This window comes from Natator depressus, chromosome 10, assembly GCF_965152275.1.
Source record: "Natator depressus isolate rNatDep1 chromosome 10, rNatDep2.hap1, whole genome shotgun sequence".
Lineage (NCBI taxonomy): Eukaryota > Metazoa > Chordata > Testudines > Cheloniidae > Natator > Natator depressus.
This window is the reverse complement of record NC_134243.1, coordinates 13,066,383-13,081,295: the sequence shown is the minus strand read 5'-3', so window position 1 is coordinate 13,081,295 and position 14,913 is coordinate 13,066,383. Positions and strand designations below refer to the sequence as shown.

General features: G+C 40.3%; 2 protein-coding genes across 6 annotated transcripts in view; one reads left to right on the top strand and one right to left on the bottom strand.

The window, feature by feature from the left end:
* The window catches only part of GPR146 (G protein-coupled receptor 146), a 67,288-nt gene extending 53,112 nt beyond the window's left edge, over positions 1-14,176 (top strand). The window contains exons 3-5 of one of the 4 annotated variants that reach the window (XM_074965236.1): positions 6,594-6,666; positions 7,808-7,911; positions 11,431-14,176. In XM_074965236.1, coding sequence (XP_074821337.1) covers positions 11,475-12,476 — 1,002 coding nt within the window. In that variant the 5' untranslated portion in view covers positions 6,594-6,666; positions 7,808-7,911; positions 11,431-11,474 and the 3' untranslated portion in view covers positions 12,477-14,176. Of the gene's footprint in view, positions 1-6,593; positions 6,667-7,786; positions 7,912-11,430 lie in introns of all 4 variants that reach the window. The other 3 variants (XM_074965235.1, XM_074965237.1, XM_074965238.1) reach the window with 3 other exon arrangements.
* The window catches only part of CHLSN (cholesin), a 196,280-nt gene that overhangs the window by 100,341 nt on the left and 81,026 nt on the right, over positions 1-14,913 (bottom strand). The gene's annotated exons all lie outside the window — the stretch shown is intronic.

The following is a 14,913-nucleotide window of genomic DNA, read 5'->3' as shown; positions in this document are numbered from 1 at the left end:
GAAAAGTATAGCCCTGCCATACTGGGGTGGGTACCAGCTGAAGGGGAGGACACGTGACCTCCCCACGTCTCCTCCCTGCCCTGCCCTCAGCCCAGGGCCCCCCCGTGCTCTCCCTGCCTCCTTCCCACCCCACGTTACCTGGGGGAGAGAGGGGACTCCTTGATGCCATCTCCTACTCAGCCAATGGCTACGTTAATAAAACATAATGGTGTGTGTTGGAGTTAACTCATACAGAATCACCTCTGCTGCTACTGAGCAGCTGCAAAGGGATGCTGCCAATGGTAGCGTAACCCCTGCAGGAGCCATATTGACAAGTAGTATGTAAGTAAATAAATAAATCGCCAGCAGAGTCATTTGGAGAGCAGATGTCCCTACTGGATGGCTTCTACTGCCATGGATTTGGGACCTTTCCCCACAGCTCCCCAGATCCATAATGTTGGGATGTCTCATTGCCAGACAATTCAAACAGCCCTCCTCTCCTCCTGAAGGCATGCTTTGCAGGAATCTCACCAGGTCTACCTCGTGGCTTTTTCCTGTCCCTGCTCTCCTTTCATGGGTTTCTTTGCTGAAAGGAAAAATATAAGAAACAAATATACACAGGACTTGTGTCCTTCTGTTCCAAAATACATAACTTCCCCCACACCCTTCTGGGAAAAAAGGAGCAGAGGCTGCAGTGCCTTCCTTTAGGAAGAAGCTCTTAAGTAAGGATCTCACTTTTTTTTCTAGCCTAGGCCACTTGAGTAAATCCCATTAACAGAAATCTACTTTCCCATATGCGCCCTTAAGTTGAGTGGGTTGCCAAATATTTGATCTCAGCAGTCAGAAAGAGATCAGAATTGTATCCGTTCAATCATGTTGTCTTCTCCGTTTTTACTCATGAAACATTGGGTCTTTATTGACCCAGAGCTAGGTAAAGGAACTGTGGAGTCTTGGCGTAGCGAGATATGGGAGCCCCTACAGTTTAAGACTTCTATTCTGATATCATTTAAAAACCGAAGGGGTCTGATCTTCAGTGGTCAATAAAATTGGGGGTTCCACAGGTGGCAGGAACTCCCAAAATGTGCACTTGGCCTAGGGCCTGGCTTAGTTTTAGGGATGGCATGATATGGTGGTTTTTAGCAGGTAAAATCATGGTTTTTACTGCCTTGGGAAAAACGAGTTAGTCCCATTTTAAGGCATTTTCTGTTTTTAAAATTGTTTCATTAATGAACATCACACTAAGTTTTAGTTACATATTCAAATTGTGGTTACATAAGGCAGTAGATTCCTAGATTAATTTAGGATTGTAAAATAAAAAGTAAAACTGCAGTGGGTGTAATAGTAATATATGTAATTATAATCCTGAATATTGGAATGTCTGCATACATTTTGGTATGATGTTTTCTCAGTGAAGTTATGCCTGTCATGACTCATATTTCAGTTTTCAATATTATATGAATAAAAGTCAAAAACATCTCATTATGTGAAAATGACAATAATGCAGAATTGTAGGCTTGAAGCACGAAGCAATCAGAGGCATGCAGGGTTGCAGACCGCCAATTCAGGTCCATTTGGCCATGCAGCATTCTGTAGCAGAAGACCAGCTTTGACGTAGTGGACAGATTGAGCCTGTTCCTCAGTTTTGAATGGATGTATCCAAAGTTTGAACAGATTCATTCGATGCTTGCAGAATTTGCTGGACACCGATGCAATTATTTTTCTGTTTCCTGGTTTAAGCGGATATTTACCAACACCATGTCCTAAACTAGTTTTTCCTGGGCAATTGCCAGCCCTGCTTAGTTCTCAAGATTTTCCAGATTACTGTTTGCTACCACATTGTCAGTTAGTCCTAGAGATAATGCAGTTTAATTGGCAACATGCCCTTTGGCAGTTGTTATTGTGGTTTCCAAACTAATCAATCCTTTTGTCTTTCTCCCTGTAAGCAATCTTCCATTTTACTGAGCTTATCTGAAATGTTCTCGTATTTTAGTTTAAAAGAATGGGGAGGGGCGAGAGGAGGAGAGAGAAACAGACCAAAGAAAGAATAAAAGAGAAAGAAGAAAGCGAATATACCCTCTGATGGGTATTCATTTCTGAATAAAACAAACTCAGAGATACTTTTCATCACTTTTGGAGTCAGACACGCTGCAGTGTTACAGAGAACACTCAGCAGGAATGCTCATCTTGAAAAACCCCTGTCATCATTTATAGATTATGGTTTTTCTCTCTACCAAATAGTTATAGGAATGTCTTCACAAGACCCAGTCATGATTGGAGCCTCATTTGCCTGGCCCTGTTCATATATAAACTCCCAGAGAGTTGACAATCTAAATAAGGACAAGGAGGCGCAACACAACTGGGGGAGAGGAGACAAATGTCACAGTAACAGAAACAAAAGGTTGCAAATAGCTATATATACAATTTGGAAGCTTTACTTTTTTTTTCATAAAAATAGGTGTCACGGAGTCAGTCTCATAACTTACAGCCAGAAGGGAACCACCATATCACCTAGTTTGACCTTCTGTATATCACAGACCACCAACACCCCCCAGCACCCACACACGAAACACAACAACAGATATTAGACCAGTGTATTACAGCCCACAGGAGACTAGACTATTCTTTGCCACAGGACCGAAGTGCACCAGTACCTGAGGACCCCACAATGGCTGGGAAATGATTAAGTGAGATATATCCAGACAAGCCTGGCAAGTGACCTGCACCCTCATGCTGCAAAGGAAGGTGAAAAAAGAAAAGAGAACAAAACAAAGTAACTGCTAATCTGAATTAGGGGAAAATTCCTTCCCAATTACACATTTGGCTATCAGACACTGAGCATGTGAGCAAGAACCAGCCAAAGAGAATGCTTGGTGCTAGCTCAGAGCCCTGGTCCACCCTGACCAATGTCCCATCTCCAGCGGTTGCCAACCTGATGCTTCAGAGGAAGGAGATTTAAAAACAAACATGCATGCATGGTGGGAGAAGTGGGAATCTCTTCCTGACCCCTGCTGGTGGCCAGCTGTAACCCTGAATCATGAACATTTAGGAACATAAAACAAACCGGAAGTGAGCCCCCAGGCTACTGAGTCCTCCCTCCTAACATCACAAGCAACTCCGTCATACAGTCACACTCATAAATTTGTCCAGCTCTCTCTTTAAATTAGTTAAGTTGTTTGCCTCCACAACTCCTACTGGGAGGCTGTTCCAGAACCTTACTCCTCTGATGGTTAGAAACATTTTAATTTCCAGCCTGAATTTCTTCATGGCCACTTTATATCCGTTCATTCTTGTGTCAACATTGTCCTTTAGCTTAAACAGCTCTTCACCCTCCCATGGTATTTCCCCCCTCCCCCCAATGTATTTATCGAGAGCAATCATATCCCCTCTCAGCCTTAATTTTGCTAGACTAAACAAACCAAGCTCTTCCAGTCTCCTCTTGTAGGATAGGCCGTCCTATTCTCCTAATCATCCTACTAGCTCTTCTCTGCACCTATTCCAATTTAATTTTGTCTTTTTTGAACATGACTGACCAAAATTGTACATATTATTCCATATGAGGTCTTACCAGTGAATTGAAGGTGCTCAGCATTTCTCAAGATTGGGCCAAAATAAGTTATGATTGCAAGAGTTGTGGAGAAATTACTCTGTTCCATCTTGTGGCCAACTCTGGCCTTTTCGCTTGTATTTTTGAAACCTATTATTAGATTCAATAGTATTTTATGAACGAGTCACTTGTTCGTTGCTTCTCTCATACTGCACTCAATTCATTACCTTACACCACCAGCCTTATATCATACAAACAATTACAAGTACCTCACCAGTCAAACTGGTCACCAGCTGCACCATATAATCATAAATTACAGGGTTGGAAGAGGCCTCTTGGGTTACTCAGCCCAACACCCTGCATCAAGCAAGATTCTCCTCTGCACTAATGCTGAAGGCATTTTATCTGTGCTTCTAGGGCAGGGGTCAGCAACCTATGGCACACCAAACACGGCATGCGAGCCAATTTTTAATGGCACGCTGCTGTCTGCTGGACCCGGGCAGACAGCAGTGTGCCACTAAAAATCCTGCCTGGCCCGGCCCTCTGTTTTCCGCCCCCCCCCCCCCCCCCGTCCACCGCTCTCTCCTTGCAGGGCAGGCAAGCTTCCCCCGCCTCTTCCCCCAGCGTACTGGGTTCCTGCCCCTCCTTCTCTCCCTCCCTGCGGCCACGGCCCTTGCTACGGAGGGGGAGAGGTAAAAGTGGGGGAGAGGTAAAAGCGGAGCCGCAGAGCGCTCTCTGCTCCGGGGACCTTGGGGAAGAGGGTGGAATCAGGGCATAGCCCCTCCAGCCCCCTGCCGTGAGCCACTCAGGGGCAGGGGGCTGGGAGCACCCCCATGACCCCAGCCCACACCCCCAGCCCTGACCCCCTGCACCCCTCCACACACCCCAGCCCTCTGCCCTCACCCCTGCACCCCCCTCCCACAACCCCAGCCCTAACTCCGGCACCCCCCACACATACCCAACCCCCCCCTCACCCCATGCCCTGACTCTTGCACCCCCCACATCCCCACTCCCACCCTGAGCACCAAACGGGAGCTCCTGCACCCCCCCCCATTCCCACCTGCACCCCTTGCATCAAATGGGAGCTGCCCAGGTAAGCGCTCCACACCCAAACCTCCTGCCCCAACCCTGAGCCCCCTCCCTCATTCTAGCTCCTGGCCAGACCCTGTACCCCCAGCCCTGTTCTCAGCACACTCCCACCCTCGTCTCAGTGCAGAGAGAGGAAGAGAATGGCTAGAACCAGGGAGAAGGTAGGTACCTACTCTATGCGGACAGGGCTGGGACTCCACACCAGCAGCAGGCTAAGTGGGGCCGGCAGCCAGGACCCTGGCTGGCAGGAGCCAGTGGACGGAACCCCAGACCAACAGCGGGCTGAGTGGCAGCGGGCTGAGCCGCTCAGCCCACTGCCGGTCTGGGGTCCCGGCCGCCGGCCCCGCTCAGCCCACTGCCGGTCTGGGGTCCCGGCCGCCGGCCCCGCTCAGCCCACTGCCGGTCTGGGGTCCCGGCCGCCGGCCCCGCTCAGCCCACTGCCGGTCTGGGGTCCCGGCCGCCGGCCCCGCTCAGCCCACTGCCGGTCTGGGGTCTCGGTGAATGGAACCCCAGGCTGGCAACAGGCTGAGCGGGCTGGCGGTGTAAGATCACCGATTTAATTTAATTTTAAATGAAGCTTCTTAAACATTTTGAAAACCTTGTTTACATACGACAATAGTTTAGTGATATAATATATAGACTTATAGAGAGAGACCTTCTAAAAAACGTTAAAATGTATTACTGGCACACGAAACCTTAAATTAAAGTGAATAAATGAAGACTCGGCACACCAATTCTAAAAGGTTGCCGACCACTGTTCTAGGGCCTCATTGCCCTTACTATTACAAAGTGTTTTATCGAGTATAGATATTTCCATATAGTTTTAAGCCATTCCTTCTTATACATCCATTAAACTGTTATTCTGTTAATCCCTATGGCACAAGCATAAAATAAACATTCAAGAGATTCCTGGTTATGAACTTGGCAATAGTGGCACCCAAGGTAATCACTGCCTTCTCTCCTTCAGGGGTAAAACTTTTATTTTCAAAAGTAAAAGTGACTAGTGCAGCATTTTCCAACTGGGGGTCATGTCCCCAGCAGAGGTCATGAAAGGGTGCCAGGAAGATCAGGAGACTGTCCTGCTTTGACCAATAAAATGCCATTCCAGTTGAAGCAGCTCCTGTCCCATGTGACTGGCTGAGCTCGGCTCCCTCTCTGGCCCTTGGTGCACAGGAGTTGTGGCACTTCTCAGGTTTCGCCCAGCCACCCTGAGAGGAGTTGGCTACACCAAATTTGAGTGAGTGGCCACAGAGGGGCGAGTGCGGGACATGCTTGCTCTGCAACTCCCTCCCCTCAGGGACAGCACTCAACCACACCACCACCCTCAGCTCAAAGAAGGGTGTGGCATGAAATGCTTGGGAACCACTGGACTAGTGACTGGTAATGCTGGGGGAAAAGCACCCACAATTATAATCAATAACACTTAGCACTTACATTTTCAAAGTGCTGTACAAACACTTGATTAACTATCAAGCTAGGGTTACAGTATCAATGCAGCACTTCTGACAATTTTTTCCAGTTATCTCAAGCCTGATCTGAAGAAATTCTATACAGCCCAGTAAGGTGCTATGCACCTTCACTCCCTTTATACAATATTCTTTTCAATCTCTATAAGGCCAACAGGAGTTTAGAGACCTCCAAATAATGCAGGATCAGGTAGTAATGTGCAAGAGTCCTAGACCTAAAAGTACATGTGATTAATTTACTGGTTAGAGGTGATTGACAGTCAATATTTTAACTTTTGAATAAGTTATCAAAGTTATCAAAGCTCATACAGCCTGGTTTACTTAACTATTTCACACATATATGATAAATCTACAGTTTAAGCAAAAGATTATTTTCTAGACAAAAGGTTAAGAGTTTACACAGCAAAAATTCCAGTGTCTCATGGCTGAAGCTTTTTTTTTTTTTTAAGTCAAATGAAAAATAATCAAACTTTAAAATATCACTGTTTGAAAGCCTGTTTATCTATCTGTCTTAGAGAGAATCTATACAGATGAATAAATCCCTCATAACAATAAGGGAAACCAAAGCATCTGAAGCACAGCTATAAAGTAAGTGAAGGCAAAAAGTAAAGCAATATTTTGCTTTTGGTTGATACTGTCAATTAAAATGTGCATTGAAAATCAGGTAATAGCTTCTTTTTTGCAGTAAATCCTTCTGTTTTGCTTCATCTGGGAAAAGTATTTTAATTGTCTGAGCGGCTTCTATACAAACAAAAGAACAGCTAGAGTAAAAATGAAGTACAAGATAAATTCCAAACCATAGTTCAGCCAGCACAGTTCAGCTCTCAGAAATGCTCAGTTTTAAGGCAGGTCTGTCTGTCTGTCCATGCATCCATCCATACACAAGTTTGTTTCTCTTACCAACAGAAGGGAAACCAACGGGATTTTACCTCACCCACCTTGTCCACACACACACACACACACACACACACACACACACACACACTTGGGAGGTGAATTAAAAGTGCTTTGAGAACATTAATTTTTCCATTTCCTAATTTTTAAAATTAGAATATAAATGCCTGCACAAAACCCATTGCAATATGCAGTTATATATTCACTAATATACATTAACATTTCACTACAATGTCTTTTATATATTCAATCTCTAAACTGAAAGTAAATTTTCTGAATTTGTTCTTATTAACTCCTAATACATACTAGTTCTTATGTAAGTAGTAGGGACACTTCTGTATCTTGTAATCTGTATTTAGAAATGCTGTACTATCTGTGATGCATCTCCTACAAAAATAAAACCTTAAACTGAATTTCTCAATTATAGTTTCCAAAGTCAAACACTGCATACATCCTTGAACAATTGCTGCCAAGCCAGTTAAATCTTCCATTTAATGAGAAAGAAGTAAGTTCTTAAACAGGGAGAAAAAATGCAAATGCGACTGTCTGCATACCAAACAAACCGGAGTGCTCCAGGAGCCTGTATGCTTTATTAGTAAACCTGAAGCCCTAAAATTTAGCAGTTTAATCCAGCAGTCCACTCCCCTTTGAGCACGGCTTCTCATTTCTTGAAAATGGCTGTAAACGGAGAAAGGGAGGAGCTACAGTAGCTTGCCAAGTGAAGCAGAAACTTTGTGAGTAATTTACTAGAGGAAAAACAAGTGCAGCACACGCACGCACAGAAAATACCATGCTGTATGTGTTCTGCTGATAGGAGATCACAATGTTTTCACAGAGGAACAAGACAGACCTTTTGAGTCTACTTCCTTTCTCTGAAATGTTACTTACCAACTGTGTTTGGACCTTGAAGTACAGAGGAGTGTGCAACATGAACTGAAGGTAAGAGTTTAAAATGTTTTACAACAAAGCTAATGAAATAAAGTTGGGGCCACGAGAAAGTGAAAGACAAGCAGAAATTGAGGAGTAGTGGGCAAGGAGTTGTTTTATAAAATCAGAACTGGGCATTAAATTTAAAATATACTACTAGTGTAAAAAAGGGAAGCTGGAGAGGAGGGCATTTGGGGAAGACAGTCAAAATAAAACGTATGGGGGGAACTACAGGATTTACTTATGCATGAGACTTGATCTAAAACTGAACAATAACTGCTTCAGATTTATCAAGTGAGACAACACAGTTTCAAGCATCCTAAAGACCCAATCCTACAGTCTTTACTTAGGCAAAACTCCTTTTGAAATGATCAGGAGGTTTGGCTGAATAAGGAATGCAGGATTGGACACTATAGTTGTATATCCAATAGGTACAGTAGTTTCTCATGTGAATAATAAGCATGCTTAAAAACCAGGTGCTTTTGTTTCAAAAAAGTAGTTTCTCTAGTATTTTAGACATCTTTTAACTATATATTTCCCCAGAAAGTATGTTTATAATGGACTTTAGAATCAGTTCATTTATGTTCATTTCTAATGAGAGTTTTGTAATTTCACAAGAAAATTACTGGACAAAAAAAAAATTGCCTACAGTTCCTATGATAGAAATATGGCATTAAATTTAACTTAATTTAAAGGATATAAACATAATGGTGTTAATCTTTAAACATTTGCAGAACCAAACATTAAACGCAGAGATAAAAATGGCACTCTTTTCAGTATGAGACAATAGAAAGGGAAGTATTCTGTGTCTGATGTAATTTAGTCTGGGGTAATAACTATTAGCCACTTAGAGTCAGATCCTACAAAATGGATTTCCCTGGGAAAACCCATGTTTATACATCGCTCCCCTGCAGTCAGTGGGGCTCCACATGGGTGCAGGGGTAGACTTGGGTGGATCCATTTGCAGTGTCCAGCTCTCAGTCTGCAAAATTAGTTGAACCAACTCACTGAAAATGTAATGAGTTGACTTGGGGTTACTGTCACCAGCAATTTTTTCAACATATTTAAAATAGTGTACACTTCCTGTACAAGAAACTAGACTGCTTTAGATTTTCAAAGATAATATCACGCTTTAAGAGACAACTTAAACAAACCTAAGATACTGTATACCATTGTAATGCTGTAGTTTATGAACACACTAAAGGAAAAACGTACAATCAGCAAGGAAAATAAAACTACTTTAAAACACTGACGAAGGAAAACTAGGATTAAACAATTATTAAACATTTACCTTGTACTTCTGCTGAGGGGGAAAAAAAAGGTTTTCTGAGAAACGTGAGTTCTTAAAAGTGAGTTAAGAGATTCATTTTCCCAATTGAAAAGATTTTATTTTTGGATTGATTCTTACTGCAGGAGCATGACAGATACAGGTAATTGGAAATACAAACACATACACTAACCAGCAGCAGTAGGTATGGGGATTAAACCTTACAGACTCAGAGTCAAATGCTGTGCAACTCCTTTGACACTTCAATTGAATTACACCTGTGAAGCTGAGAGCCAAATGTGGCCCTATTGTGTTTAGAAAACTCATATTGTGTAATTCAATCCAAGGCAGTTCATTCAGTTAAACATGCTGTCTAGTGGCATTAATTTCAATTGTGAAATCTTTATTACACATTTGATTCATCTTGTCTCCCTTTTATTTCTTTTTATAAAGTGTGCTTATGTGTCCCCACACTCTCTCCCTCTCATACATTAAAAACAAAGAATTTAAACTAATGCTGAGCATCTAACTATCGCTTTGTGTGTTTGACGTGTAAGATCACCCCCATACAGATCAACATTGTGGGACAGATGTCAGCAATCTTTAAACAGAACTCCCCATGTACTTCAGTGGGGAGTTCTGCTTAAAAACAATATAGTACTGTGGGAATACCAGTGCTGATACCACAGCCATGGTTATTTTCATTTTTACAATGTTAGAGGGAGATTATTTCCATACTTTCGCAAACAGAGCTTCCGTTTAGGTTTGTTTTTAGATTAAAACTGCTTTTAGTAGAAAAGTTATCCTTATGTTTATTAAACATGGAGTAGCTGGACAAACTAGTGTACAGGGACCTTTTTAAAGAGTTTAAAGATCAGGGTTCCTTTTAAAGAGTTCAAGCAATTCAGGAAAAGGAAGGGTGAATAATTCTTACCCTTCTGGAATGAAGTGAGACTGTCCTGATACCCGGCTCTTATAACGTTACAATTTGTATTTAGTGTCAATGTATACATTTCTTGATTTTATTTGAAGTGCTGACTTCAGTATCTTCTTTATGTTGGAAATAATAAGGACCTTTTTATGTATATTCTGTATGAGTTAGGAAAAGTAGAGACTTGAAACATGCATCTCAGAGATGTCTTTCAAGTTGCTGGACACCAAGCCTCTCTGAACTCCTACATTATACTCACATTAGGCTTATCATGGTAAGCTAACAATCTTTAATTAATATTATGGAAAAGGCATTACTCCCGCCATAATTTATAAGAAATGAATTCATTTTTGAAATATACATTATAAATGTAATATAATGCAATATTTGACACAATGTGGAAAAGTAGCCATCTCTCTCCATTAAACTGCAGTTTTCAATGTTAATAATAGGGGCAAAACGCTAACTAAATCATGCTAAATGTGGAAACTGAGAAAGGAATATTTGAAAAGGCTATTGCAAAAAAACTTATATTTTCTGAAATTATCCTCTACGTAAGGAAGGTAACAATTAATAAATTGGGCCCCAATCCTTCAAACACTGAACTACATACATAACTTTACTTACATGTGTAGTCCCACTGAAATCAGTGGGTAAAGTATCTAAGTGTTCATAGATTTGACGCCTTTATTTGGAAACAACTCTAAAAATACATTTAGTTTTCAAAGTTCTTTGTGGCCTTGGTCCACCTTACCACTGGCCTAATAGCCACCTGCTCCCACCTCCCATTCTGATCTATCTTGGCCTCATGTCTGTTCCCTTCTTACCATTCTCTGCTGGGGAAATCACTCTCTTATTTATGCTGACTCCACCATACAGAATTCTACAGTCCATTCTCCATGTCACTTCTACTTTTTAAAATTAATCTTAAAACCTTCCATATTTCTCCAGCTTGTTACTGGTTCCCTCTGTAATGTGCTTGTTTATTAAGGGTGCTGTGTAATAGTAGTCAAATGCATTGTACTATATATCTGTTGGAGTTTATTTTTGAGAGGTATAGCTTATGTGTTAACTTCTGTTGTGTGCCCTATAACAAACTATTCATTATATTAGTATTAAGAATTCAGCACATGTACTAAAATTCCTCAAACATAATTTGGGCCATAAACAATTTTCTTCTAGACTAACAAGAGCCCAGGCATTTTAGCCATTTATAGCGCATAAAATGATCATGTATTGTGTGTCTGAGATGTTTTCTTCATGCTTGGATTCTATTTTATTAGAATTTAAAACATGAACAATTTATTTACTTTTGATATTTCTCTCCCTTCAGAAAAGCTGGTAACCAGAAGGGAAGATACAAAAGTTAAGATCACTATGTGGAGCTGTGACGCTTTCAACAGTACCAAGAACAGCGAGAACCAGCATCTCTGCCATGACTTCCATCTGGTTCTTTTCATCTTTTCCCTACTCTACCTCATCATCTGTTTTCCAGTTGGCCTTTGTTACAATGCCCTGCTGGTCCTGGTTAATCTCTGTAACAAAGCAACTATGACAATGCCTGATGTTTACTTTGTCAATATTGGAATTGCTGGCCTCATCGTCAGTGCCATGGCACCAATGTACCTTCTAGGACCTGCCAATACAAAATGGGCCATCTGGAATTTTAACAATGAAGTTTATATTACATTACTCATTTTATTCAATATTTCATCTTTAGTTATCATGTACTCTACTACATTGCTCAGCCTGGACTACTACATTGAACGTGCTTTACCAAGAACTTATATGTCAAGCGTGTACAACACAAAACATGTCTGTGGGTTCATCTGGGGAGGAGCTATGCTTACAAGTTTTTCATCTCTCTTATTCTACGTCTGCAATCATGTATCCACTAAAATAATTGAATGTTCCAAGATGCAAAACAAAGAAGCAGCAGACGCCATTATGGTTTTTATTGGGTATGTCGTACCAGCTATTGCTGTACTGTATGCATTTGTGTTAATTTTGCGAATACGTAATGAGGCTACACCACTGGACCACGACACTGGAAGATTAGATCCTTCAGTACACAGGCTTTTGATTGCTACAGTCTGTACACAGTTTACATTATGGACACCCTACTATGTAACTCTTTTGGTAAACACATTTATTAATGCTCAAGGAAAACTTACAGATGAGAATTACATCCGAGTATTACCTTTTATCAAGAGTGTATCAAAATTGTTGGCTTTCTCAAGTAGTTTTGTAATGCCTCTACTCTACCGATATATTAACAAAAACTTTCCCCACAAATTACGACGGCTGCTTAAAAGAATACACTGTGGAAATCAAGGATGTTCTCATGAACGCACAGTAGTACAGCAAGTTATGACGTAGGTATGAAAGAATCTCATGGTGCTCAATTACTGCAGTACTTTGTATACTGTACTCAGTATGTGACAGTGTTTTGTTGATTCTTAAAGATCACTTATATGGGAGCACCTAGCAAGGAGACTTGAAAAGAGCTTCCATTATAACTAAATGATTTACAGTTTAAACCTACAGATAGTAAAAATGGTTGCAAAAAAATCTCTTAAGAGTCTGTCTACATGTTATAATACCTGTGTTTTCCAGTATTTTCAATGCACTGAGTCAGTTAAAAAGCATAAGCTTTGTCTTCACAGTTCTAATAATCCTGTCTGAAGAAATCACTAAGGGGTTAAATGAAGCCTTGATTGAATACACAGCACTTTGTTATCTTATACAGGAAAAAGAAGTATTTTACTCTCCATATAAAGGAACACAACTGTTTTAATTTTAAAAGTAGAGCTATTCTTGGTGGTGGCAAAGACAGCATCTTTTCAATGAAGATGATCTCTGTTAAAGATCAGACTGTTCAATTATATGTTTTAATAGTGAAGTGTTAATTATAAGTTACTTTAGTATTTAATTAATTTGCTTCTTCTCCCTTCCCCAAAGAAGGGAAAAGGAATCTAAAATGCAATTCTAAGAAAGGATATTCTCATGCAGACTTAGCTACATTTTAATATCTTTGACAAATCAAATTTTCCTAGATTTAACAATTAGCAAACATGCATTTAAGTCTTCATTGCTCTCTGTGTATCATAAAAACATTTCAATGATTCAGAAATATTTATTAACTATTTTAAGGGAACAAAGAGACATTTGCCCTGCATATTAAAACGAAGGATACAATGGTTCATGAAGTTAGAGTAAAAGTAAAATGTACATGGTTGAAGAATGTTTGGCTAAGTGTTATGGTCCACAAAAGTTCATGTAACTAGAGTGAATTATTTTAAACAAATAAATATGTTTCTAATGAACATTTTGCATTTTTAAGGGATATGCTTGTGACAGTAATAAACTGAAGTCTCTTTAATTGTGGGACATAGTTAAACTTTTTTGGGGAAAAGCTTTCGATCTAGGTATTTTAAAATGGGCAAGGACCTGGAGCCCTTTTTAAGTCTGATAAGTTACTATTTTCCTAGAACAGAACAATGTGTTGCTTCCTTTAAAATGTGTCAGACTATGAGTAGTCTTTCTTAAGCTAGGCTTAGTTATCACTATCTTACTTTTTAAGTACCAAAATTCAAGCACTTGAAGTTACAGGAAATGTAAAATGATACAGAATGAAAAGAAAAAAATCTATAGTTTCTAGTATTATTAAACATACATTTTTAGCATCTAAATTTAACCAGTTGAAATTGCTTTGTTTTACATAAGCAAGAATAATTTGTATTTTCTTTAATGTAGAATCAGCCAAGTTATACATAAAAGAAATAAGGAAAGTAATCCATAATAGGAGTAATATTTAAAATGGATATTTATTAATTCAAACCAGCACTAGTTATTTGCTAAATATTTAGAAGTGGAACTCCTTGCAGCGTAACTCTAGAATGCACTATATCAACTGAATTTTTTAAATTCACAATAGTGATGAAGAAATTCAGTGCAGATTGCCAAATTTTACAGTTGAGAGAAAAGGAGTACTTGTGGCACCTTAGAGACTAACAAATTTATTTGAGCATAAGCTTTCGTGAGCTACAGCTCACTTCATCGGATGCAAGTGGATGCATCCGATGAAGTGAGCTGTAGCTCACGAAAGCTTATGCTCAAATAAATTTGTTAGTCTCTAAGGTGCCACAAGTACTCATTTTCTTTTTGCGGATACAGACTAACACGGCTGCTACTCTGAAAACAATTGAGAGAGTATTTGAAAAACAGAGATCCTGCAAACACAAACAGTGGAACCTCACTGACCTGCACGAACAAATTAGAGAGGTTTTGGGGCTAGAAAATGTTCGGGGAGAGCACCTGATCCAATGGTTAACTATAAGTACTCTCACCTTTGGCACAGACAGCAGAGAAGCCAGAAGATGAACTGGTATTCTTCTATTGGCTTGTGGGGAACAGGACATCATCTACACTGGGCTGTCTCAACACAGTAGCAGAATTCCATTGGTTTAGAAGTTAAATTGCAAAACTAAAATTCCACATTAGTGTGTATTTACAGTTTACCAAAGTGCAGGTTAGCAAGATTCTGCTGCAGAAGAAATGAGGAGAAAAAAAACTTTAAAACCCTTTTAGTTATTAATAGCACCATTTCACCATACTCTTTGTCTCAGGTTTTTTGTCTCTTTCTGTATAGATTACAAACTATATGAACCAGGAAGAGTGAGCTCACAATCCATTTACCACTTCTTTTCCCTCCTCCCCTTCAGGACTATTCCACTCAATCCTCCACACACCTGTCTCTGCTTCTCCTCTCTGGGTAGTAATTTATTCAACTCTCCCATGAACATATTGATTATCC